Source organism: Epinephelus moara, chromosome 11 (assembly GCF_006386435.1).
Source record: "Epinephelus moara isolate mb chromosome 11, YSFRI_EMoa_1.0, whole genome shotgun sequence".
Lineage (NCBI taxonomy): Eukaryota > Metazoa > Chordata > Actinopteri > Perciformes > Serranidae > Epinephelus > Epinephelus moara.
Window position 1 is genome coordinate 23,273,186 of NC_065516.1, and position 24,715 is coordinate 23,297,900.

The 24,715-nt window shown below is 41.0% G+C and overlaps 1 protein-coding gene across 1 annotated transcript in view; it reads left to right on the top strand.

Moving 5' to 3' along the window:
- jph1a (junctophilin 1a) overlaps window positions 1-24,715 on the top strand; it is a 47,166-nt gene that overhangs the window by 14,574 nt on the left and 7,877 nt on the right. The window contains exon 4 of the mRNA XM_050057024.1: window positions 16,667-16,785. Coding sequence (XP_049912981.1) covers window positions 16,667-16,785 — 119 coding nt within the window. The remainder of the gene's footprint in view (window positions 1-16,666; window positions 16,786-24,715) is intronic.

The following is a 24,715-nucleotide window of genomic DNA, read 5'->3' on the forward strand; positions in this document are numbered from 1 at the left end:
GATACCAATTCTGGGGTTGTTTCTGGTTAAACAAAAGGCTCTTACTTGTTCACAAAAATGTCTTCCTCTGTAGGGATCCTTTCAATAATGCTGTCAGACACTTCACATAACAATCTGAGACTGTCAGTGGCAAAAACAAACACTTTTAGTGGACATAAATTGAAGGTGCATAATTCCTCCGAGCATTTACATTACAGCCTTTTTCTGGACCAATTTCAAAAATTGTTCTTCCCGTAAATGACTTGGACACAAAAACATTGGAAATAAGGGTCCAGGTTGAAAAAGCTACCCTTACGTAGCGATATAAGGAAAAGCTGATGTTACCTTAAGCTATTACGGCTGCCTAATAGAGATATTTTCACATTAATATACAGTCTTTTATGACCTTTATGAACAATAACAAAATAACCAGTATTATGTTCAAGGTAATGAATGTTGTTTCACTGTTGTGCAGTATGCCAAATTCTTAATATGCCTAAAACAAAAAACTATATTAACTTAGTTTCTTGAATTTTAGCCTTACTTACAACATGGCTGTTGGGGTGATAACGTTTAATCAATCAATCAGTCATTTACCAGTGACATGTGATCCTATCAGCTTCTTTTACTTTTGCACTGTAGCTTAGTCCTTTTTTGCATCCTCTTACGTTGTTTGCAGCTGATTTGTGATTGGTTCTGGTAACCCATGGTTTCTGGTTGTCAAATGATTTAACTGTCTTACAGCAGCACTGTGCCAAAGTACAGCCTCACAGAGCCAACAGCGTGGCTGCAGACTACACTAGTCTTGTCATTTCATTATTGCACAGCCCTGCCTGTAATCATTCAAGACTCAAAACACAAAGAAGATTTAAAACAAGAGATGATACCAGATGTTTACCAGACAGAGGAGAGCAGATATGTGCCCACCAAGAAGCTCACTGCAGTCTAATAAAGGTTAATTCCTCACTGAAGGGACAAAACACTACATCACTTAGAATATATGACTAAAGCAGGGAGTCTGGTGTCTGCTGCTCCTGATACACAATATGATGCCGTGCTACATCCCAGTAAATAGGACTGATGTAGAGAGAAGAAAATCAAGCGTTTTCAGAGTGAAAGTAAAAAGCTGTTTTTCTCTCTGTTCCTTTCTTAATATTTCTCCTCCCTGGTGGGAGACAGTCAGAGGGCGAGAGGAGAGAATTTTGGCAGAAATCAATCCTCGGCCTGCAGGTCCAGCAACAAGAGTTTACACCGAAAGAGAAGGTTTGATAAGGGAGAGAATGTGCGAGGAATCTACAGTTTAGGCTGGGATAGGCTACATTTCGTGACTGACATTGTACAGTATGGAAGCTTGGGGGAGCAGAGGAGAATGTGGGTGGAGCGCTAGCAGTGGTGATAGGATTGGGTTTCACCAACATGCCTTTTACACTGGCTGTGGCTTGTAATCGCTCTGAGAATGGCACATATTTCTGCAGCTTCTCAAGAAAGAGTGGGATGAGTCAGGCAGGCAGGCGGGCGGGCGGGCAGAGGGGGGAGTCATGTGGAGTCCAAGGCTGCTATAAAGAGGTTAACCCATGTAGTGGTTCACCTGCAACCATTAAAAATTTAAAAGTACTTCTTGTACTTATACAGATGGTTTACCCACTCCTCCATTTCCCTTTATAATCTTTCCTTTTCCTACAAGACTGTACTCCCTCCATTTATTAACAGCGCATGTGGTTGTGTCTGCTTGTCTCTGTGTTAATTGTGTATGTAACAGCGGTTAATGAGAGTCAGCGGAGTGAGCGAGATGTTGTATTAGACACACTGTGATCTGAGATGTACAGAAATAATGAGTGCAGGCAAATGGTGTTTCTGTTCAGTAAGCTTGATCTCCAGGGATTTCCCTCTGTGTGTGTGTGTGTGTGTGTGTCCATGTGTACGCCCCATCCTCCTGAGATTTCCTGATGACGCGACAAGATATGCAAAAATCCCAAATGTCACTGGGCAACCGTGTCTGACTCTGCGCACCTGTTCAAGAGCTGTTTACATTATTTAACACTGGCACAAATATCAGTTCTCAAACACGTGTGCAACATGTTAGGATCAATGGTTCTGTTGATGAGGTGGATCCAGATAAAAGCCATTGATTTACGAGTCCATAACAATTACATTATAATGAGTTGTGGGCTTTGTTAAAGGTGCTGCAGCTTGATATCAGGAAGAGATCCTTAATAAGTGTCAGTTCAGTGTATGTTATGTGCTGGACCTGCTCCAGAGGCGCCATCACTGAGAGGGAAAAACCTGTTCACTCCTCAAAATAGCGTCCGCAGCATGTAGACTGTGACAGTTTCTTTAAATAGATATGCACTGGAGAGGCATGTTTATGTTATTTCATTTTATATATATTCTTATTTTGTGTCCATATATGGCATATATTATACATGTGGGTGGTTGATATTTTGGCTATCCATTCATATCATTTAGAGCCATTAGTCGACTAGTCACCCACATGTTTATGATATTAATGTAATTATTAAATGATATATTTTGGGCGGGGCAACACAATGGTTTGAGTTGAAGGTGTGAGAAAGAATAGTATCAGTAACATTGTTAACACTGTGCTACATTACAGAGAAATACAAAACCGTACTAATGAACCTTCATTAATATAGGCCTATATTTTATCTACAAGTGCACGTCACACACTGAGCGAGCCGCCTGTTAATGACGCTGTGGGCTAATGGGCATGTAGCTACTTCCATGTTTCAGATGATACGTCATGTTTGTAGTCGACCAATGAAGATGAGTTTACATATCACCTTGGGTTCGTCCTTCACCTTCTCAAAATGATCCCACACTTTGGATTTCCTGCCCGACATGTTATTAACTAGCCTGTGGAATAACCGCAGGTACCAGCCCTGGAAATTAACCTGACTCCTGTCTGACTGCTGAGCGTGGACACTTCCTGTGTCTGTCCTTTCAAATTAAATTCCCACATGGTCCAGTCATATAGGGTTTGATTTATTTTGACAAGGTGCTACTCCCAATAGAGTTTCCCTTTTTTGTTTTTTGTTTTCGGCGACTTAGCGACCAATGACATCTTGCCAACTAATGACCTCTCTGATCGACTAACGTTTGGTCGACTATTAGGGGCCAGCCCGACACCATTGTAATTTGAGCTGCAAGTATCAGTCTATTTTATTATTGATTAATCTGTCCATTATTTCCTCAATTGGTTGTTTGATCTGTAACATGTCATAAACGTCCATTACAATTACAATTTCCAACTTTTCAAGTGGCTTAAAACTATTCCAGTAATAACGTTTTTGCAGATGTATTTTTTGCCAAATGACAGACTTGATTTATAGTTGCAACACTAATCGGTTTCTGTTTGAAAGTGTGTGTGTAGATAAAATGAAAAATGTTTTTTATGCAGAAAATAAAATAAAAAATCAACATTATCCATCACATTGAGGACAAACCCTAAAATAGAATGCTGCCATAAATCACCTTTAGATGCACAATATTGTCAGCAATAGCCATATAAACAGCTACATAAGTGCGACTGGAATAGCAAAATCTGTAGACACATTTCTGTTATCTCCCAGAGTATATTCTCATATTATCCAACCCTTTTAATATCCACAGTCAACAGACAAGAAATACCACCCGAAATGTCTTTTAAATGCACAAATAAAGACCGGCAGCAACAACATATTCAGCCGTAATAGTTGCCATCTGCTTATGTGAGGCATAAAGTCAGTCTGTCATTTCCGCTTGTGTTGCCTGAAGCAACTCTTAAAATCCGTTCGTTATTTATTTTATTTTTTTTCTACCTGCTTCCGCAGCCGTGTGTCTTTAACCTCTGCCCCGCTAAATCTGTTCAGCCACTCTGATTGGCTAGCTAGGCCGCTTTCGTTCCAGATGTTCACGGATTGGATTATGGAATTATCACTTCTCTTGTTGATTCAGAGTATTGCTTTTCCACGCTGGGTCCCTCCGTGAAGCATGCAACCGCTCTTGAAGGCACATGCGTGGAGGATACTGTATGTGTGGACGTGCGTGTTTGTGATGCGTTTGTACAAGTCGGTCTGTTTTGCTGCAACAAAACACTGGATTATATTCTTGTAATGATGCTTGACTTGACCCATATATAGTTAGCAGTTGCAGTCTGTGATAGTGAGATATTATTATATAAAAAAAATGTCATAATACCTGACTTTTTATGTCACTGTCAGTCACATGTCTTCCATTAAGCTCATGAAATGGCCATAAAGATAGTACAAAGATTGCATCACAATTTTTTCAGCTGTGGGCAGATGTAACCTAACGCTAATGCTCCTTTTGGCTTTGCACTGAGGAGGAAATTGATGGTTGTGTGTGTATGATTGTGTGAGTGCGTGTGTGTGCAGACAGTGGGGTGAATGGTGGCAGGAGATTGGAGGAGCGAGCACAGACCATAATTAAAACTATTCCTTAAGCTCAAGTGGTTGCCAGGCAATGTGACCTTTACTCACACAGGTTCAGCTTCGGATGTTGAGCCTCGTAGTTAAATGAGACACACCACCGAGGGGCTGTTTGTGTGTGTGTGTGCGCCTGTGTGTGCTTGTGTTCAGCCAGATTGTAAACCTTTTGCAGCGTGCTCACTTTGCCAAAGCACACTTGAATGTATCACATTTTAAAAGATTTTTTTTGTTTGTTTGTTTGTGTGTGTTTTGTGTGTGTGCATTTACAAGATTATACCCATACAGTAGGCTGTAGTGTGGGTTTGTTCATTTGCAAATTCATTAATACAGGCCAGATGCCTAGTTGGACAGCTTGCTCAAGTGTCTCTGGTGGTTGCCATGGTTACTGCCTCACTGCCGTCATCATCGTGTCAGCCATTTGTTGATTTTCTTTATGAAGTAGTGGAGTGAAGAGGCGTTGTGAGTTTAACGTTGTGTTTATTCATCCTTTAAGGCTCGAACAGCGCGTCTGGTTCCATTAGGAGATTTACAAAAGATTTATGGACTGTTATTACAGATACAGCACCACCAAGTCACCTCAGTGTGTCCTTTATTCACACCGATTCCCAGTGGGTCTCATTATAACACGTCTCACTAATGGTGCTTTTCTACTTCTCATGCAGATTTGATGTGTGTGTGTGTGTGTGTGTGTGTGTGTGTGTGTGTGTGTGTGCATTAGAGTGTCATTTGCATCAGAGGCAGCTCATTTTTCTTAGGTGCAGGTCAAAAGCTTTTGCATGTATTCATGTTTGCATGTGTATATGTTGTAGGTGGGGAACGTTTGCATAGTCGTATGACAACATGTCTTGATTTGCATCAGCGAAGCCCTGTGTGTGTGTGTGTCTTTGGGTGCAGTGTGTGTGCAAGTGTGAGGCAGTGTAGCCCCTGGTTAAGTTACTTAAATGTTTGACTCCTTGAGTCCTCGGGTAACAACAGATTGTGAGTGTGAAAACGGACAGATGCTGCCTGACAGCAGCACAGATAATGGAGATCAGATCCCAAGATTCATAAATGAGTGATGTCTTTTTTAAATTCAGTGTTTTCCTCCATTTAATTTCAGAGCGGAAACAATTAGTCAGTGCATCAATCAGTCAATCGACAGAATATGAACCACACTTTTGATTATCAATAGACTGTTTCCAGGCAAGCAAAACCTCTAATATTTCCATGTGTTGTCATTTTGTCTTTAGGCTCCGGGAAATTTTATAGCAATGCACCAATCCGACTTTTCGCTCCCGACACCAAATCATAATCATTTATGATAAGTAACACAGGGTCAGGGAATGCTGTGGTGTTAAGACTGAGTCAGCACTTCACTGTGACTCAACAAATGTAGCTGGGGCGCTCAGTTTTATAATGATATTAACAAAGAGACTGTAATTGATGCGGTTTAATTGGCCATCTACTGGATTTGCTGAATGAGGATTTGGCAACTCTAATATTTCATAGATGGAGCCATTAAGTGATAAATTACAGAAATAAGTGATGGTGAAAATAATAGTTGCAGCCCTGCTATCAATCCACTATGAACATTATTCCATGACTGAAACTGCCATTAATTATTTGAACTGCTGATTTCTTATATTAGTTACATTTTTAATCCACTGTGTTTAAGAAAGATCTAGAGGCACACAAGGTGAACTCAGTCCTGGTGCTTTAAGATGCAGTTCTCCAACACTGTAATGAGGTGTCCTTTTTTTTTTTTCACTTTTAATAACGGGTCCGACCAAGGTTTCATTTATTTCCAAGTGTTTTTCTTATTGGTGAATTTAAAAATGAGCTTTGTTTGGATAATATTAAGGCTTAAAAAGCACTTCTGGGGTTGTGTTGGCTTGATTTACTGTTGTCTCAGTTAGAGCTGTACCCGAATATTCAACTATTCAGATATTTGTTTATTGGGTAGGTATTTGGTTTTCAATTATAGATTTTTATTTTTTATTTTTTTTTGCATATTGTATAGCAGTGGTTCCCAACTGGTGGGTCGCAGTTCAAAAGTGGGTCGTGGGTCCATTCTGAATGGACAACAACTAACTTTCTAACGAATCAACACACTTTATTTTTAAGTACAGTGAATATCCAACAAAGAGCTTTTATTTTGAAGGGCTGTTTCCTGCTGTAGAGTGAGTGGCTAATGAACAGCTACTTGACTGAGAAAAACTAGCTCAACGTCATGGCCGAATATAAGTATGATGCTGATTTAACTGTGTGGACCTTGAACTAATGACTAAGGAGAAATCTGGACCCTGTGGCTGGACCAGTTGGGAACCACTGTTGTATAGGATGGTGTATGCGAGTGCTGAGAAATGACAATAAACAAATAATAAAATATAAATCTTATAAATATCAATCTAAAACGTTAAATTGTTGGACCTAGCGTGCTGTTTCTGCGCTTCTGCACTTCTGTTTCCAAGCACTTTAACAAGCATTGGTTCAGATTCGTAGTCTATTATTATGAGCATTCAGGCAACTCTATGATTTATCCATGATAAGAAAAATTGTCACAAGCCGTTAATATGTCACAAAGAGTGTGTGATATTGAATCTCATTCAATGTAAGCCCTTGGAATTGCAAACACGCATAAAAAAACACCAAACCTTTTTTTTTTAATTAACAGATAAACAAATAACAGTACAAAGAATAAATATTGCTGAAAATCTGGAGCCCAAAAATGGTACACGGTACAGTCTTGGTTTTAATAGTTGCCGTTTCCACCTCAGGATTCAGGTAAACAAAGATTATAGTGAGAGTAAAATCAAATCCAAGCTTCACAACATCACAGATACTACATCCCTATTTTTCCGCGGTGTATGGTTTGACCACCATCGACCCCCTCCCCCTTTGTGTCATTAGCTGTATCAGCTGTGGCCATGTTTCACCAGCAGTGTTGACACAAAGCGCACAGAGCTGAGGTCTGAATCCTTGCCACTGCCCTTCACCAAAACCAGAGGGATCATCTCGGCAAGGCATTCTGTGTCACTCTCTCAACACGCCAGTGAGGACTCGTATCAGCAGTCAGAGGAGAGCGCATCAGACCTTCAAACATAACAGAGCTCTAAACATGTACCACACTAAACACGTGCACAGTATTTATTATAATACAGTCGTGTCTCAGAAGCACCTATACACATTCACACACTGAAACCCTGATTCAGCAGAGGCATACATACACACATACCTGTAACCGTGTGTTTTTGGATGGAGGCCAGGTGAAGTCTCAGTGGAGGGTTCAGTGCAGAGCTCCTGAGTAGAGAACACCAGTGGGAGATTAGGCCTGTTTGTAATCCACAGCCAAAAATGTCAGTAGAGTTTGGGGATTTTTTTTTTCTGTTTAATCAAAACGGATTCGACTCATTCTTCTTCCCAGAAATAAAGTCTGGTTGGGAGCTGAATTTCAATCTGTCTCTACCTGCCAGTTCACTTCATGAGTATCATGAGTAAAGACTACTATTTGGGGGTAAATAAAAATGGATTCTGAATCTTTAGGTCATAAAGGTACACATCAGAAATTACTCCAAGGAATGAAATCATTTAATTAATATTAAAAAATAAATATTCACTTCTCTGGCCAAGAGACGACTCTCATACCTGTGCGCTAAATATGAAGCTAGTGCCAGGAGGCAGCTAGCTTAGCCACCTGATTATTAGCCTAGTTTAGAAAGACTTTAAGCAGGAGGAAACCACTAACCTGGCTCTGTCTTTGGGTTTTTGTACAGATAATACAAAAAGAGATATAATTGTTTAATTTGTGTGCTTTAGAGGTGCTGGTAGGTAGATTTGTTAACTGGTCAGACAGAGCCAAGTTAGCTGTTAGCTTCTGCACCCAGAAGCTAAGCTAACCACCTGCTGGCTGTATGCTAGCTTCATCTGTTTTTTGAAAACACATTTATTTATTAAATTTTTCTACGTATAACAGATTGATTTACCATTAAGGTAGACACAATAACAACATTAGGGTGAAGTCAGGTAATGTGGGATATTGGGTTTTACATCTTGGCCTCTTTACATATTAGCAGCTAATCACCAAACATCTTATTGCATTGTTAGGCTACTATAAATGTCCTTTACGTAAAATAGTCATTTTAATTTGGTCTGAGATAATTAGGATGTTCAGAGCAAAGATTCAAAACATCACTGGTCCCCGATTTTCTCGTTTTGGTATAATAAAAGGGCTGCAGCTAAAACAATAGGAGCAGTGGTTCCCAACTGGTGGGTTGTGGTCCAAAAGTGGGTTGCGGGTTCATTCTGAATGGACCGCAACTGACTCATGAACATGGGGAGTTTGTAAAAACACTCTATTTTGAAGTACAGTGAATTTTAGGCACAGACCTTTTATTTTGAATTGCAGTTTCCTGCTGTGGAACAAGTAACTAAGGGACAGCTAGCCTACTTGACAGAGACAGTAAACTAGCTTGATGACATGGCCAAACGCAAGTATGATGCTGAATATATTAAATTATGTGGACCTTGAACTAAGAAGAAATCTGGACACCATGGCTGGACCAGTTGGGAACCACTGGTATAGAGTGCCTCAGGAATGAGTCCTAAAATGAGCCCTGGATGAGTTAGCATTTTACCATTCAAAGTTCCCTTGTCTCAAAGTCAATGGGTTTTTTGAATGGCTTTTTGGTTAGATACCTGAATAAGTTATGTGGTTAACGCAAGCTAAGGAGGCTTAAAACATAAAATACTTAAGTTAATACCCCACTCGAAAACTTTGAAGCTTCTGAGTGTCTTAAAAAAAGGCATTCGTTAACAAGTGGCTAAATGAGACTACAGAACATCATGGCGAGCCGTGCCAAATACAGCTTCACAGTCAGTTATGGTGGTGACGTTCGGTCATGCGACCTCAGTGTCATTTGTTTATAACGTAACCTATAACGTTAGCTTTTACTGGTGACGATTGCATTAAGTCTTCAATAGTCACGAAAGTGGTAGCCATTTGTTAAGATTATCTCGCTGAACAAACCATGTAAGTATCATACATTTTTGTTTGCCACGGAGATCATTTTCAGCAATAATTCAAAATTCAATGGAAAAATCCCATAAGCTTGTTGACAAGGGAACCAGAGCAAAGCTAAGTTTTGAGTTGGCCTACTGAAAAACATCATCCCTGGAACACTTTGTAACAGCAAAGGTTGTAGGTTGTTGCGTTTTATAAACTGTCTGTTTTAAAATCAGAATATTTTCACAATGCATTTTACTTTTTATGGGAAAGGGTTTTGAGTGAGTACTTACTGCACTCAGTTTGACTATTGTGTGCCACCCAAATGTATAACAGACATTTACAGTGTATTTGTCACTTAGAAAATATTAAAGATGATGCAGTGAGTCCATGTCAGCTACGATAGAATAGACAGAATTGGCCATCATTGTTACATGCACACAGGCAGACATGCACGTCTATTGTAGATGACATGGCACCAAGGATACAGACAGCAAAGTAATTAGTAATAGCCAAAGGTTGCATTAACGATTAATGACTGAACTGATAAATGGATTTACCGTTTAAAACAAAAAAAATGTGACTTCCCATTTTACCTGACCAGCTGTCCCATTTCACCTGAACGTGATCGCACTGAAGTTGTGGTCCTTGATGTGTTTGAGGGTCAAAAGTTTCTAAAGTATTTGACTTAGCAACATATTTTCTTCATAGAATAAAGTATTACTCAAGGTAGTCTTCGGAATTGTTGGTGGTTTTCTTGGTAACCTACCAAAGATTGTCCCAAATTACCCTACAACTTCACCCTACATGACTATAATAAAACTATAATGACAGAGTAGTTAAGGTAATGCATCAGATCCATTAGATTATCACAGTTAGCATATATACACAAAAGTCTCCTTATGTAACTCTCAATTTTCCGAATCTTTTCCTTTGAGCTATTTAATACAGTGCCATACATTTAGTAAAGATGATTGTTTTCCTCCAGGGAGTGTCTGGATGTAATGATCAGCGTGTCTTTCTTTGTATCCTTTCCTTTTACAATCTGACAGGTCTATTCATTTCCCCACTCATTGTCCTATTTCCCTTCACCCTGCCATGTGCTTTCATCCTTGCAAGTGTTTTTCATATTGTTGCGCCATGTACATTATTCAAGTGCTTTTTTTTTGCTTCTGCAGTGCTCTATGTACTTGTGTTTGCATATGCCATTGAACAAACCTTGCATGTTTAATGCACTCCTTATTCAGAAAGCATATTATTCTGTTAGGCCACTCATAAGGCTGGGGAAAATTCAATAAGCCTAGCTGATCAGAGATGCCGTTTTTGTATTTTGGGGAGGTATATTTCTATGTTTACTGAAAAGAGTACCAGGATATGTAAAGGAGAAAGAAGGGGAATGAGCCCAGAGCCCCAGCGTGCCAAACCACCAGGGCGTCCTGAGAGCTAAAACGCTTCGAGTACAGTACACAGCCATGCCCAAATATTCTCATTATACAGCACCATAGCTCTCTCTGTCCAGGATAAAGTTAGCCTATCTCATAATAACAGCCACTTCGTCTCCCATTTAAAGCCTCATTTGCTGTAGCCATTGTCCCCCACCACTGCAGCCCCTGGTAATGTGAGCCCAGACCTCAACCCAAGAATAATTCCTGAATAATTTCAGAGTCGGTTTTAGCTAACCACTAATGGTGTTAGTCATGCTTGAGTAATCCTGAATTAGCACCAGGCGGGAATTCAATAGCAGGCCTGCACGGATATAAGAGATATGTGCGGGGCAAACTAAGTGCTAATTTGTGCAGACTTTATGTGATGTTCTGTGTGCTCCTTTGGACCTGGGGAGTGTGTGGGTAAGATACAGGATAGTCATTTCTGTTGATGTATAATATCCTGTCATAAGCAGATTTGTGCACTCACAACAGGAGCATCACTGCCCAAATGGCACATGGTCTCAGTATCCCGTATAGTACTGGTTTTCTCTTGGTCGTGGGCGATGAAAGAGATTGATGGGGTTTAAAGGAAGATTGTTAAGTGCTGATGTTTACCATGGGCAAGGTCATCTTCTATCTTATTATACACTGTACCAGTCAGCATTCCAGTTACCAAGCTTGGACTGATGGGGAGGGGGAGTGGGTCACAGTGATGGAGAGAGGGATGATGAGGGAGAGAGAAAGGGGAGGGGAGCGTTATTGGAAGAAGCAAAAGGGGGGTTGGAGGGGACCAAGAGACGAAGGGGGTGCAGAACTGTGTCAGCATATGTGAGGAAGATTCCTCAAATAGGCCACAGCCTGGGGAGTGATGGACTGAAACTTCACTCAAGGGGCAGAAACAACACACAATTACACACAACCGGCACAAAATACAGATACACACATGCTGTATAATGTGGAACGTACAGTATGAGAAACCTTAAAGGAGGATGCACAGTGCCAGATGGGAGCTGGGGTTTCAAATTTAACCCTACAGTAAAATTAGAGGGGCTGAGATGCATAACTCAGCAGTTCTAAATACCCAGAAGTCTTTAGAGGGTCTCATTCTCTGTCTCTCTTCAGCTCTGTCTGTCTCTCCTTTCCGTTTCCATACCTTTCGCTTTCGCTGTGTTTTCACTTTCCTCTCTTTGTGTCACCCACCCTCATCCTTTATCTCAAACACACACACACACACACACACATTCCACGGAGAGAGAGCGCCGCACCCACCGCGCCGACTGCCAAACTGACTCAACACTTTTCACGCAATTCATTTGTCACAGTAATGAAACAACGATGGATCTCACCGGGCCTTCATCAATATCATCTCTCAAACGCAGGGCTTCGGTCCAAAAGGAATTGCTTCAAAGTCTTTGCTCCTTTCTACACTTTGTCCAAATGTATCCAAACTGTTGTGTGTGTGTGTTTTTGTGTGATATTTGCATTTGTGCCAGCAGGTGCGTTTATGGATTCAAATACCTTGATTTGCTTGGACCCATCCCCAACACTCAACCAGACAGGAGTGCCTGCAGAGCCCAAAACTAGACATGAACAGGTGTTGCTTTATATTCAGAGGCAGATTGGCTTCAAGTAGGGAGGTTGCAGACTGTCTGATAAGTTGTAGAACTGATAACTTTTTCAAAGGTCAATCGTGAGCTTGCATATTGTTGTTTATCCAGACTTTTTTGCAGTGAATGTCTGAAAAATGTGTTGGCCTGTCTTCATGCGTGCTTCTACACATTGTTGATGGGCACTGCGAGCCACTAACTGGTAGAGGTATGCATATTAAAGCTGCTACAAGCAATACTTTTACACTAACAAAGGATCAAATGACTGTGTGTAATGTGAAAGTGTCACTCGTAGACCAATCCACAGTGCAATTTCCCTCAGATATCTTTTAGCTAATTGTTTTGGTTTTACCACCACAACTATTTTGATTCACTCTCACCACTCTCATCTGCAATGTATTTAACCATTTGAGGCAGCTGTTGCTTGGATAAACTACTACTTGGGGTGGCAGTAGCTCAGTCCATGGGGCTTTAGGTCAGGAACCAGAGGGTTGCCGGTTCAAGTACCCATCCGGACCAAATATAGAATGTAGACTGGTAGCTGGAGAGGTGCCACTTCACCTCCTGGGCACCAAACCCCCAACTGCTCGGGGTACTTGTCCAAGGCAGCCCCCTTGCTCTGACATCTCTCCATTTAATGCATGTATAGGTCCTGTTTTTGCATGTGTGCGTATTTCAGGCCTGTGTGTATATGACAGCAGGGTGAAAAAAATTAATTTCCCCTCGGTGATTAATAAAATATATATTCTTCTCCTGAAATATGATTCAAATGAAGTTTTTCAGCATAAAAAAATATGTTTGTCACATTAAAGTGTTGTAGTCAGTTGACTTTAATAAGTTGGTCAAAATCAAAAACATTTTTTACATTTTTGTGTAGAATTGACTTAAAATAATAAATTAAAATATCCTAAATAAAATAATTTGACCACTGAATGTCACCACAACTTTTGGATAAATATTAAGTTGGATCAACTTAATTAAGCTATCAAGTCATCAAATCATGTTGATTGTATTTAACTAATTGAGTTTGTCGGATTATAAAAGACTCATAGGATTGACTCAATGATGCCAGAGTTGGAACAACTAAAATAGATGCATGCAAATTGTTACTCAATTTTTTTAAGTTGAACCAGTGCATTTTATTGGTTTATCGGTACGAATCAATTCTGAATATTTGAAATGGTTTCAATAATTATTTTCTGCTGTTTTCTGCTATTAACCAAGAAAATAAAAGCCTAGTTCCCATGTTATAGTTTTTTTATACATTTATCTTTTAACAGATCATTTTAGATTGTATGCCCTCAATGTAAATTGTTATATTGAAGTGTTTTAGTCAACATTTATTGTAAGAAGTTTGATGAAATAAAAAACATTTTTTACATTTTTGAGTAGAATTGACTTAAGATAATAAATCAAAATATCCTAAATAACATAATTTGACAGCTAAATATCACCACAACTTTCGGATAAATAATAAGTTGGTTCAACTTAATTAAGCTTTTTAAGGTCAAAGTTTGTCAGATTAGTAAGGCTCATAGAATTGACTGGATGATGACAGAGTTGGAATAACTAAAAAAGATGCATGCAAGTTGTTACTTAATTTTTTTAAGTTGAACCAGTGCGTTATTTTTTAGTGTTGTACAAAATATTGGTTTATCGATACGAATCAATCCGGAATTTTTGAAATGGTTTCAATCATCATTTTCTGCTGTTCTCTGCTACTAACCAAGAAAATAAAAGCCTAGTTCCCATGTTATAGCTTTTTTATATTTACTTTTTAACAAAATGTTTTAAATTTTATGCCCTCAATGTATCGGAAATAGTATCCAGTATTAATATTTTTCAAAGTATTGCAGCAAAATTGGAAATTCCAGTATCGTAACAATGCTACTTCCCAGCACCAAACGACTGACAGACGAAGTTAGCAGCTAGCTGGTGAACTTTGTGAAGCATTAAGCAGCGAAATAGCTGGAGAATATTGAATTAAGATATGTCAATGTTATTATTACAGCTTGTTGCGCTGCCTCCACATTGACAAAAAATAAGTGATTACAGGTTTAACAGTGCATGCATCGTGGAAGGTGCTGGCATCGCTTGCTACTGTGATTAAAAGCATCTATACTGTAAGACGAAATTCTCCGATGCCTGGAAGAAAACCAACCAACCCTTTCGTCTCTGCGCTCCACATGCCCATGTTTTCTCGCCTTTCATTTCACTCTTGTTCTCTGCTCTATCACACCTCTACTCCCATCATTCTCTGCCTGTCACCTCCCACCACCAGACATCCTGTCTGCGAACAGTCCGCATCGCTTCCTGTGTCTGCCCGTGACTTTGTGCCCACTCTACCTAAAGGGAACTGTTAAGATCCTTAGGAGATGTCATGGGCACGCTGTATACATTCATGACGCATTCATACCTCCTTTCATTTGCCTGCACATTTCACACATTTCAGAAATAGAAGCATGTATGTCCTTGTGGTAGCATGCATGGCAAGTGGATGTCTATGGTATACATGTCGGTGTGTGGTGTCCCTGGAATGCTTTAATGTCAGTTTTTAACAAGGAAGTACTCCTAAGTAGGACCATGAAGCTGCTTTTAGCCGCAACGTTGAATTCCTATGTGTTTGCAATAACTTCTGTCAGGAAGCAAAGCATTTTGTGATATCATTTCCCCAATCTTATTTTTATCTGCAGCTGGTCAGTGTTTTCCAGAGGCTGTGCTGGCTGTAAACACAGCCTGAGAGTGTCCTTTGTCTGCGGGTGATGCAGGGACGTATTTCTGGAGAGGAAGCGGCCCGTCTCTCCCGCCAGCATATGGCTCCTCATGCATTTTAATGTCTCACTGTCCCTGCCAGTCAAAAACAGGACAGCCCTGAGTCCAAGGACAGGACAGAGAAGTGGTCTGAAATAGAGACATCTGTCCGTTGGGGTCACTCTGACAGAGAGACAGAGGGAGGCAGGGGATGAGTGAGGATGAGGGGACGCAGCGTCAATAGACAGATGAGGAAGAATCGGGAAAAAAACGAGAGCATTGATTGAAAGAGAGAGGGGATGGTGGAAAGAAGAGGGAGAGGAAGATGGATGAGTGGGGTTAAGCAGGGCACAAGGCACAGCTGTCAATACTTACAGTGATACTTGGACAGCCCATGTTGCGCTGTCACGCATTGTGTAAGAGTTCCACTCACTGTTCATGCAGTAAGTGACAAATCCACTGGCTTAAACTGATGCGTTTCATATTGTTGCATAATTAGGTCTTTTTCTAACAGGAGGCTGGTTGTTGTAACATCCTCCCTCGCTGGTGCATATGTCCCCCCATACTTGGAGCTCTGGGTTTGCATGTGCACTTTACATGTACAGTATCTTTCAGTGGAGTTTTCAAGGGATTTGTTAAGCAGGTCACCCCCGGGCCTCTGTCTGTCTCACCATGGTACGCTCCCGTAATACCTCTCAGTGCTAATGCTAAGCTCACATTGATCCCAGAACGTATTACTCTTCTGCCTTTTGGTTTTTGAGCATCAGTGTGGCGTAGCAGACGTGGACGCAGGCTCTGCACATGCTGTCATTATGTCACTTCTTCCTTTTGCTTGTTTTTTTAAGCTAAGAGTAGGGCTGAAAGCACCTCCCTTAGGGTTATAAAATCTGTGATATTTTTAAGAATAATAACTAAAATTTGTGTTTTTTATTCATCAATATATGAATTGGTTTTCTAACTTATCAGTCACCTGAAACATTTTTTTGCAGGCATGGGATTCAAACCTAAGCCTTTGCTGCACCACCTGCTGTTTATACATGATATGATATGATGGGATATGATATGATATTTGTGTTTACATGTATGTGTGTTTGTGTGTGCCTTTTGGGCACCGCTCCCGTGTGGTCCAGCGGCAGTGCAGTGCTCCAGACTGGATTAAGGTCTTGCTTGGATGTGGCTGCGCTCCATTTGGAAAATCAGGATTTGGATTTGAGATAGAAGCACAAGGGGAGGTGTTATGTTATCCCCCAAGAGGGACAGGCTGAGTGATACAGCTCAAAGATGAGGAGGAGCAAGAGGGAGGAAGGGATGGAGGGTCAGAGAGGAGGAGCAAGACGGGGAAAAGGATAGTAGAGGGAAGCTGATGATGTAAGAAAATGTTTATCTACCACGCTTCCTCTTCAAACATGGCGGTGTTCCTCCTCTGTATTTCTTTACCTCTGAGACTCTAATAATGTTTTTTTGCTTTTTCAGAACGGCTCATGCCAGAACAAAAAGCGAGGCTGCAGACCAGGCTGCCATCTCTGCTGTGCACGACTCAGAAATTGCCAGGGCGGTTGCTAGAGAGCTCTCCCCCAACTTCTACCAACCAGGTAACCTTTAACAACAAGCCTCTGCACACAGCACACATCTGATATTTTAAAGACATCACACAGTGTAGCAGGGACATGTGTCTTGAGTCTCTGTAGAGACTTTCCCACTGCCTAAATGTGAAATACGGTCTGCAGGTGCACTGAGGGGTCAGGGAGGTCACATGTGTTATGAAATACAACACTCTGTGACTTTATTTCAAGTGGCTAAAGTCCCATAAACCTTTAACTAGCTATGCCTGCAAACAAGGTTTTAGCCAAGGTTTTTTTTTGACATATTATAGACAAGACATGACTCACCCAAAAATAAAGTTGCAGCCCTCAAGCCTGATTGGGGCTTTAACCAGTGGTGGAAGAAGTACTCTAAAGCAGCAATACCACAGTGGAGAAATACTCTGTTTCAAGTAAAGGTCTTGCATTTAATCTTAGTAAAAGTACAAAAGTATTAAGATCAAAATATACTTGGAGGTCCAGTGTGTAGGATTCAGTGGCATCTAGCCAACTGAAACTTCTCCCAGCTTGTAGGAGAACTATGGTGGCTGATGCAATAACGAAAATGGCCCTGTGTAGAGCCAGTGTTTGGTGTGTCTATTCTGGGCATGGCTGACTCTGTGGAAGAAGACCCTCTCTGTATGTAGACATGAATGATTCACCCTAAGGTAACGAAAACACAACAGTTCTTATTTTCAGGTGATTATACACAATTGAAAACATAGTTATGAATATTATATACCCTTTCTGTAAACAGATGCCTCTAAATCCTACACACTGGACCTTTAAAGTACGCATAGTAAAATTACTCATGAATCAAAATTGCTCATTTCAGAATAATACATAATATTTTTTTGGATAATAATTATTGATGCATTAGGCCTGGATCACACAGAAAGCTTTTTGTAATTGTTTTTGATGAGAATTAAGTTTTTTGCTCGTGGTTTTAGTGTTGCGTCTCACTTTGAGTTTCTGCGCTCTACGTGCCTGGCATTTTTGCTTGACGCTCTAAAATCCTCAAGTTGGCAAAACTTCAACTCACAGCAGAAAAGCGCCCCACAACATATATTATTTCGTCATTGTTTTTCCCATTGTCCAATCGGATTATTTGAGAGGCGGGCCTTCTGTGTAAGTTTAAATTAGTAAACAATGGAGGAGAAGCTGGCGGTAGCAGCCGCTTGATACCCAGAGCTATACGGCTCGACAATAGACAGCAGGTTGTCAAACTGCCCCTGAGATATCTTGAAATACGCCTTGAAACAGCCATCATCGAGGAGAAGCTCCTGGACCAACTGGTGGTACTCCCCATGCACCCTCTTCATTAGGGTCTCACATACCCACACAGATCTCTGTTTCCCTGTGCCCAACAAACTATTTGCTGACAGCCTCTCACCCTCCACCAGAACTACAGCAAGTACCCTCTGCCTCAACATTTTAGCAACAAGATACTAATTACTGTGAAATGAATGCAGATAAATAAACGGTAGATTGATTATACGGTAAGTTGAGGGTAAGGAGGTGATGGGGTGGTTGCCTGGCAATGATTGAAAGGCGCAGCAAGCTTTTTTTTTTTTACTAATGGCATTTAATTAAAAGAAAAATAAGCAATGTGCTTTCTGTGAAATCGGGGCCTTAATGTGTTCATCCTTTCTGGTAAAGGTGGAGCTAGTTTTTTACTAAATAAACTGCGAGGTCACTTGTGAATTTCACCAAAAAAAATCAGTTGTTATTAAAAAAAAATACATCATTTATTAGTTGATCATATTTTGAATTAATAATCCAGATCTACAAAGTGTTGTAGTGCAGTAAAAAGTACAATATTTGCCTGGGAGCTGTGTGGGAATAGAAGTACAAAGTAGCATAACATGGAAATATTCAAGTACAGATACCTCAGAATTATCCTTAAGTACACTACTCAAGTAAATGTACTTAGTTACTGTTCACCTCTCCTTTAACTCCCCCGACAGTGGGACATTTACCCAGCCAAGCTATTCTTAATTCCTTCCTCACCTCCACTATCCCTTTTTTTTTAGCTGCACCATCCTCCAGCAACCAATTTGTCCTTTCGAACCATGTTTTTAGGAACTGGTGAACTGTTAGGATGTTGGATTCTTTATATGACTAATGATGTTTGCACAGTTTTAGACTTGTTTACACAGGCTGTGTCTGACTCAGTAATGAGCTTGTTGTTGGTGCACAAAAGCGTAGGGTTTGGTGTTCCAGGATTGTAATCGAAGACTAGAGGTATTGAGGATGACTTCCATCGTCACAATGGGGCCCTGTGTGTGTGCTTCGACAAAGCCGAGCCTGCTTGAAGCAGGGTGCTGTATTCTGGATGGAAGCCTTGTCTCTGCTCTCAAAGGCCTGTTGTAACAGCTCGGAGATACTTGCTAAAATTTGCAGTCGTAAACGCTGCCAAAAAAAAGTGAGAACAGCAAAAAATGTTTTCTGTTCTTTTAGTTTTTCAGATCGTGTCAAAGTTGTAGCTTTAGCGGAGTGTAGAGATGTCTTACAGGTACAGTATGTTCGTGGAGGGCAACGAAACCTACTGCTCCCAATACCAGGCAGTTCTCATCTTTCCTCCGCCTGGAGGTTTAACAGGCACACTGCCATACTATACAGCAGCTCCCAGCGTAGGGTGTCGACTCAACTCTGTTTCGTTCATTTACAAGGTAAGCTGAGTTTCACAAGGCAATGCCGGACATATAATACTACACAAATAGTGAGGGGTACAGATCCTTTTTGGTCAAAGGGGTGGGGTCAGAGGTGGAGCGCAAAGGCACAGAGAGGGCAGATGAAGGTGAATCAAAACTGAGCCTTTAATGTGGCGTTATTTTTTCCTCTTCATGGTTATTTCTGGTTTTCTCTGAGAGCCAATTAAGGACAGTTAAAGGTTCAGTATTCACACGCTCACACACTGAATTAATTTGTCATTGTTCTATAGCCATCACTTGGTTAAAGCAGAGTGCCACAAGTGTCATGTCACACCTTTTTTGTTTATTTTTATTTACAGTGTAAGATCTATTCACGCCTCGCCTCTTCCACTGTTTGTATTATATTTAGGCCTGTGAGCTAGCCGACCTTGGGCCCTCGCCAAAAGCCGCCACAAAATAGTGGGTGACAAATAGATTGACAATGGGACCCATTCAAGCATGTCCCTGCACTAAGCCGGAGAAATGGCCGGCCCGGGCCAGAGACATCCTGCGGCTTGTTTGTGTTGTGGAAAACGGCGATCATGCTTGGCAGGCCGGGTGATCTCCGGGGTTCACAAGTCAGCGCGGAGAGTGTCCTTGCCTTATAAGTCAGATCATGAATGAGAAAGCGGGCGATGTCATTATAATGTGCAGCGCGCGGCGACATCTGAGCCGCAGCATTTAAACATACGGTTACGTAAGCGTGTCTGGTAAGCCAGACCGCCACCTGCAAATAGCTAAACCCTGTTTTCCATACAATCATTTTGTCTTTGTCCTTAAAATTTTTTACACAAGCTGGTTTCTTCCAGAAGTTTGTGGAATCTAGAACGGCCTACTTAAAGGTTTGTTGCTGGTTTATCCTTTGGCAGGTTATGAGTGCAAACAGTTTCCCCTATTTGCAGCTTCCTGGCAAAACGACCACCACTGTTTTTGGCTTCAAAGACAAAATGTGCTGTGTTAAAATATTCCAAGTTGCTGTAGATTCCAGCCTTTTATGTGTCGCTTTGTCTTTCCTTAGTGCGACAAAGCGACTCAATCTGAGTACCTAGACGTAACTTGTGTGATTTTCCCAAATGAATCGTCTTTGCTTCCTCATTGTCTACCTCTGCAGTGGAGATATTCTCACTTACCCCCATCCCACAGCTTCTAATAAGTCCTCTAGGGTAACGACCAGAGGTCTAAACCCCTTGTTGTTTGTAATTGGCATTTCAGACTCATAGCAGATTATCACCCAGATTGGGAGTGTGTACTTCAAAAGGGAAGAGAGGGTCACAGGGAATAGGACCCTGACCTTTATGATTGGTTCACACACAGTACCCTGGAGGGGGAGCAGCGAGGGTTAGCTGTGGGCGTGGCCTGTGTCGTGACGTTAATTGGGCTATATTTGGTGCCGATGTGTGCTCACTGGGGTCTAATGGAGACATAGCTGAAATCCTTATGCACTGAGAGGAGCTCGGGCCCCGCTCTCGCCCCCTCTCCAGGGCTGACGCAGAGCAGCTGTCGCTTCCTTCAGCCGGTCGCTGGAGGGGGGTCGGAGGGTGGGGGGCCCAGCAGGGAACCCGCTCCGCCCTGTTTGACCCAGTCAAGGTACACTTGAACCAGGTGGAGCCATAAAAGACTGGACCTGTCAGGGCTGAGAACCAGACATGAGCAGGTGCTGCTTTATATTCATGGCAGCAGGTGTCGAGGAGTAAGTTTCAAGACAGTAGTTCAGATGAAGTTCAAAGTTATGCAGCAACTTTTTTTTATAACTTTCAAGGATACAGCATATTAATTATTTTGAGATTCTTCTCCAAACAAATTTGAAAAACTTTTTAAGGATCAGAAACTTCCAAGAAACATGTCAAGCATTTGTTTGAAAAATGGTTCCCACAATGGGGATGAATTAAGATCTGTAAAATATAGAGCTGTTACGATTAATTGATTAGTTGTCAATCATTAATTTGGTAATCGATTAATCAGTTTGAGTAATATTTTTAAGAAATAAACTTTAAATTCTCTGATTCTAGCTTCTTAGATGTGAATATTTCGGGTGTCTTCACTCATCTATGACAGTAAACTGAATATCTTTGAGGTTGTGGACAAATTTAGAGGACGTCCTCTTGACTTTAAGAAACACTGGTCGACATTTTTCACCATTTCTTGACATTTTATAAACCCAACAACTAATCGATTAATGAGGAAAATGATTTCTGGACAGTGAAAACAATCGTTAGTTGTTGCTGCAGTACAACATAAAGTTTGCATTTGTCTCTTTTCCTGCTGCGTCTCTCAGCATGCTCTGTCTCTGTCAGTCACATGTCAGTTCATGTGAGAGTAATTATACTCAGCCAGTAGCCACAGACAAAGGGGCATACTTTATTTGCATGTATGAGTGCATATGACGTGCTCATTAGTTTGCCAGTTTTGGGCTTTATCCTGGTTTCGATCTTGTCCAGTATGTCTACAGGAAGCATAAGAAACCCGATTATTCATATCCTTGTATATATTATTTTAACAGTATCCAAGTTTCGGGTCATGTGAGTACCAGAGTATGATGTTTACATGTGCAACACACAACTCCAAAAACCTGATCGTAATCAGGATACTGTTGTGCATGGAAACGCACCCCATGTACTGTAACAGTAGTGGAAGTAATCTGGCTGAACAATGACAGCTCCCCCTGCCCATCTGCTAGTGTGAGTGGGAGGAAGAAAGAAAATCTAAAAAGCTACAAACTGAGTCATGAATATTAAATATAACAGCGTAGAGAACATGCTGAGATCACAACCCACAGAACAGACTAATACGTATATAATATGCAATGTTATACTGGGTTTTGAATAGAATAAGATATTTCCAAACGCATCAAAAACAAAGAACACACACCAGAAAAATACCTGTCACTGCCACTCACTTGGAAGACATGCTATTATATTTGACATATACAATGAAACACTCTCTAGGAAATGTGTATTTATGTACCTGTTGACTGCTCTGTGCATCTGACAATGATGTAAAGGCAAGGCAGCAACCTGTCACAATTCATATAGCAGCAACAGCCTTTTGCCAGTGTTTGACTGTCATGAAAAACAAGCTTTAGATGGTAAAAATAAACATTTCCTCATAGGCTAAAGTTGCTGAACGCCCTTTCAACTCTGGACTTTATCACACTAGATTATATGCTACCATCCCCGTACTTGAACCCTCCGTTGAGCCAAAGTGATGCACGGTGGCAACAGATGTGATAACGGCACACACCATGCTCTTTCGCCCCCGACTGTATATATACACACACATCCATGCATGTACGCTGAAGCTGAAGCTACGCTCTTGCTACTGCTTTTCATCTCATATTAAGGTCAGCAGGGGTTAGGCTGGGTCTTAAACAGCCGATCTGTTGTGTTTTGTGAGAGTATATGGCCGTGTGTGTGTGTGTGTGTGTGTGTGTCAGCGCGTGTGTTTTGCCAAGAGTGCACTGGAGCAGAAAATGTGCTGTGGATTAACATGAAGAGAACTGGCAAACACAGCTTAAACAAACGCTTGTATTCGAATAACCTCAAAGAGACAATGATGGATAAAAAGACACAGTATTGGGGAAAAAAATAAAATGCACGTATCTTGAATTTCAAGGGGGAAAAAATCCTCTTAATGCCGTAATTCATTTGTGCTTATTTTGGTTTGTGTTGAGTATTCTTGTCTTGGTCATGACTAACGCTATGGCCCATTTTAATGACCCTCTTTGGAAGGCTGCGGACTCAGCCCAGCTGATCAATGTTCAGATGAAAGAAACACCACGGCCATTTGGGTAATTGAGTCCCAGTACATGTTCCAGCTGACCTGGCGGGATTCCTTGGTAGAGTACATCTAATAAATCTTCCCCCGCTCATCACAACAAGATCTACACATGCTCAAGTATCTGCAAAACATCTACGAGTAATTAGATTAATCAAAGAAAAAATTCACGAAAATTCTTTGGCAGCTTTCTAGGGTTGAAACACACAAAAAAAAGCATGTTGTGTAGTGTAGTGGAAGTCATTTTTGATGCGCAGTGTCGTGAGCGTGCGGCTGGGGGTCATTTTAGTGTTGATAACCATTCAGAAAATGCCTGGAACCCCTCACAGGAATCCGTCCCCAAACAGTGAAACTGCCCAGACCCGCCCACGAAGCTCTAACTCTTATTGAGTTATGGTGTGAAATTAAGCTCAGAGGATACATTAAGCCCCACAGATGTCCAAATGTCCCCTCAGTCTCTTTGTAGTGGGTCTTATTGGTTGTGGCAGTGATGAAACAAATTAGGAATGCCACGCAGCCGAAAAATACTTTGGGCTTATGAGTACTGAGGCCCAAAAGGTTCTGCGCTGATGCGGGATTGGATACACATGTTCCCTTCTGGATCTGATGTTTGCACAATTGCTCCTAGAGGGTATGAGGGTCAAATCTAAATCAATAGGAACTATTTTTCCATTGAATTACAGTGTGCAAACTTAATAAGTGGCATGCATATAAGAGGCGTCTGGTAAATCCTTTTGATTGATCTCTGAGATTAACCCATTTTTAAACACAATAACTGAACGCACAAACATGAATTACATCACCTGACACTGCCTCAGTATGTATTATCTGGTGAGGGTGAAAAATATTTAATCAATTGTATGTTCTTTCTGGATTTATGTCTCTTTATTTCAAATTGGCTATACGGGATGCGGAGGATCCTTCTCTGCTCATACCATCTGATGTACTTCACACAAAGCAGCATTGTCCCTCTCTTAGTCACTCTGACACCATCTAATTTAGGCGAAGTGAAAAAAAACACAGGCTAACAAAGAGCCCGATGTCTCTAATAAATATTAATTCAGCACGGAACAAAGGGACAAATAAAGTGTCATTTTTCTCACATATAAAAAGGCATTTATATTCAGATTTAAGAGCTTTAGTCCACACATTAGAGGATGCAACGTTTATAGTGGCAATTCAAAACATATAGTTAAAAGAGGAGTGCGCACTTACAGTATCATTACACTATCTGGGTCCACTAACCCAGGACCTCAGTCCATAAACAGCTGAAAGGAAGTAGCCAACAGTACGAGCTTCCCCAGACAAAAAAGAGGCATCGCTGCACCTTAAGGTCGGCCCTCTTTATCTGTGCAGCCGTGTTGGTGGGATGCTGAGAATTGATGTGACAAGGGCCTTTCCAGGAAAACAACACACTGATAAAAGAGAATGGCTGATGATAAAGATGAGCCTGCAGAGGAGGCTTCCTTTGTGAA